Source organism: Ananas comosus, linkage group 1 (genome assembly GCF_001540865.1).
Source record: "Ananas comosus cultivar F153 linkage group 1, ASM154086v1, whole genome shotgun sequence".
In the NCBI taxonomy this organism is placed as follows: domain Eukaryota; kingdom Viridiplantae; phylum Streptophyta; class Magnoliopsida; order Poales; family Bromeliaceae; genus Ananas; species Ananas comosus.
This window is the reverse complement of record NC_033621.1, coordinates 15,985,167-15,988,064: the sequence shown is the minus strand read 5'-3', so window position 1 is coordinate 15,988,064 and position 2,898 is coordinate 15,985,167. Positions and strand designations below refer to the sequence as shown.

The 2,898-nt window shown below is 54.7% G+C and overlaps 1 protein-coding gene across 1 annotated transcript; it reads left to right on the top strand.

Annotated features, from left to right (window-relative positions):
• On the top strand, positions 953 to 1,527 carry LOC109722227. The gene has a single exon (XM_020250179.1). It carries the CDS (start codon positions 965 to 967, stop codon positions 1,517 to 1,519), a length of 555 nt encoding a protein of 184 aa, XP_020105768.1. The 5' UTR covers positions 953 to 964; the 3' UTR covers positions 1,520 to 1,527.

Sequence of the window (2,898 nt, the reverse complement as noted above, 5' to 3'; positions counted from 1 at the left end):
CTCGGGTACAGTGGTCTCGGAACGGTTGGCGACAGCATTCGGAGCGCGCCTCGGGTTGGCGAGGGGCGGCTACTCGGGTACGGTGGCCTCGGAATAGTTGGCGACGGCAATCGGAGCGCACCTCGGAGCGCGCCTCGGGTCGACGAGGAGCGACGCGACCTCAGCGACTGAGTCGGAGCGAACGAGGAAGAGGTTCGACAGAGGTACGGCTCGGCTTCAAGGGAAGCCTCGGCCTTCACTTGACGGCGGCGCGAATTGATCGCAGAGCGGGCAAGGGAGGCTTCGGTCAGGCTCGACAGTGGTATGGCTTGGCCTGTGCCCGACGGCGAAGTGGCTCGACCGGTGCTCAACAGCGGTGTGGCTCGTTGAGGCATTTGGTCGAACAGGTAGCGGGCCTCGAGTTGAAGCACGTCCAGGTGGTGGGAGTGACGGAGATGACTTCGGCCGAAGTATGCCCGGGTGGAACGGAGCGACGGGGCGGCAATGTATCGTGCTTCGGGTCGACGGCGACGGCGCGAAAACGGCCATCAGCGGTTGAAGCATGCTCAAGCCGAGGGTCGACGAAGACGGCCATCATCAGCGCAGGCGGCCTCGGCGTCGCGGAGTGGGCATCAACGGCGCCGGCCATAGCAACGGAGCGCGCCTCGGATCGGCGAGGAATGACTGCGACGGCAACGGAGCGTACTTCGGAGCGCGCCTCGGGTCGAGTAGCCTCGGAGCGCTGGCGACGGCGAGGAGCGACTGCCTTGAGGGACGAGGGGAGAGAGAGAGACCTCTTTTCTCTCTCTCTTTTTTTTTTTTTTTTTTTTTTTTTGAACCCAGAGAGAGAGAGAGCGAGCTTTGTTTATTTTCGACTCGGGAGAGGACATATATTTTTTTTTACCTTTTCTTTTTTTTTTTTCTTTTCAACAGAATTGAGTAGATCTCTTTTTTTTTTTTTACNCGGCGGAGGACGCGCGCCACCATGAGCGCGCTGGCAGAGTCGAGCCCCGAGGTGGGCTCGTCGAGGAAGAGCAGCACGGGGTCGTGGACGATCTCCGCCCCGATGGACACGCGCCGCCGCTCCCCGCCGGACACGCCGCGGTGGGACTCGTCGCCGATGATGGTGGACGCGGCCGGCCGGAGCCCCAGCTGGTCGATCAGGGCCCGCACGCGCGCCCGCTTCTTCTCCCGCGGGAGCGACCGCGGGAGCCGGAACTCGGCGGCGAAGGTGAGCGTCTCCTCCACGGTGAGCATGGGGAAGAGGAGGTCGTCCTGCATCACGTACGCGGAGATGGACCGGAGGAGCCGGCCGCTGACGCGCTCGCCGTTCAGGGTCACGGACCCGCCCAGGCGCCGCCGGGGGATGCGGTTCGCCAGCGCGTCGATCAGCGTTGACTTGCCTCTCCCGCTCGCGCCCATGATCGCCAGGATCTCCCCCTCGCGCGCCTCCCCCGACACCGCCTCCAGCAGCGTGCGGTGCCCCTCCGCCCGCGCCCGGAGCAGCCGCGGCCACCGCCTCCCGGCGCGGACGCGGTAGCTGACGTCCCTGAACTCGAGGACGAACGGCACGCCGCCGCGGAGCCCCTCCCCCTCTTTGTCGTCGACCTTGTGCAGATCCACCGCATAGTGTGGCGGCAGCGGAGACGCGGCGTCGCCTACGTGCTTCAGTAGCTCGCCGAGGGTTGGGGCGCGGCTGCGGTGGCGGTTCTCCAAGTTGTCGTCCATGGATCGATTGACACGAAACCTTTATCTATATAGTTAAGGACATAAATTAGGATCGCATCGTTGTATCCTGAAGGGAAAGAGGGGGTAGGGACAAAGGAGAAGTGAAAAAATGCGTACTCTTACTACTATTGAAAAGAGAAGGAACTATATATATATATATATATATATATATATGGTTAAGGAAGGAAAATCATACCTTTTTGATAATTTTGGAGGCTACAGGGGAAGATTCCAGCTCTAGTAACTGCAGCGTGATGCTGCTGGGAGGAGGGGAGAAAATGGGTTAGATGGGTTAGTGGTTGAAAGGGTGAAAGAGTGGAGAATAAGTGGAGAGAAGGTTCTGGAGGGAAAATAATGAGTTTTTTATGGTATCCCGCCATTTTTAAGGGTAGTTTGGGTATTCCGCTAATAAATTTGGAAAAAATGAACGGAACACTCACGGAACCATGACGCGGCAGGGGGCCATGTGCATAATTCCGTAATTAGGAGGGGGCAAAGTGTAGGTTTTTAAATGTCAGGGGGGGAAGTGAAAAGGCGGGTTATTACAGGGAGGTTTTCTGTAATTTAGCCTATTTTAAATAATAAGTTATGTTATACTTTTAAAAGTTATATATATATATATATATATATATTTGTTTTGTATTTAAAAATATAAGAGCAAAAAAGAAAAAAAAAATAAGGTAACTCGCGTACCCACTCGCCCACCTGCAGGCGAGTATGGGTAAAGATGTTGGTTACCCAAAAATTTGTGGGTAAATTTTACCCATACCCAAATAACCTGCGAGTACAATGACCCATCCGCGGGTTACCCAACCCGCCGCCCATTTGCCAGGTCTACTTCTGGGCGCCCAGAACTTGAGCCCAAAACAGCAAGCTGGCAGTTTCAACCTATAAAGGTTCAATATGAAAATTAACCCAATTTTCAAGTCTAAATGCAGTGAAACTTCACTCAACTCACCTCTAAATGCTTAGGAACATTTCCCTAACTTCCTCGCTAAAATTGAGCTCAATTCAAACACTAAAAGGCTCTCAAACCAGATTCGGACCCAACTTTTGGATGCCCAGAATCTGCATCCAGAACTTCAGCACTTAAGCAAAAATGCAACTCAGCTCAAAGCTGAGAATTTCCATTTTGAATTCTGTAGAGAAGGGTCTAAAACCTCTATAAATGAGTGGGGGATCACTCCATAA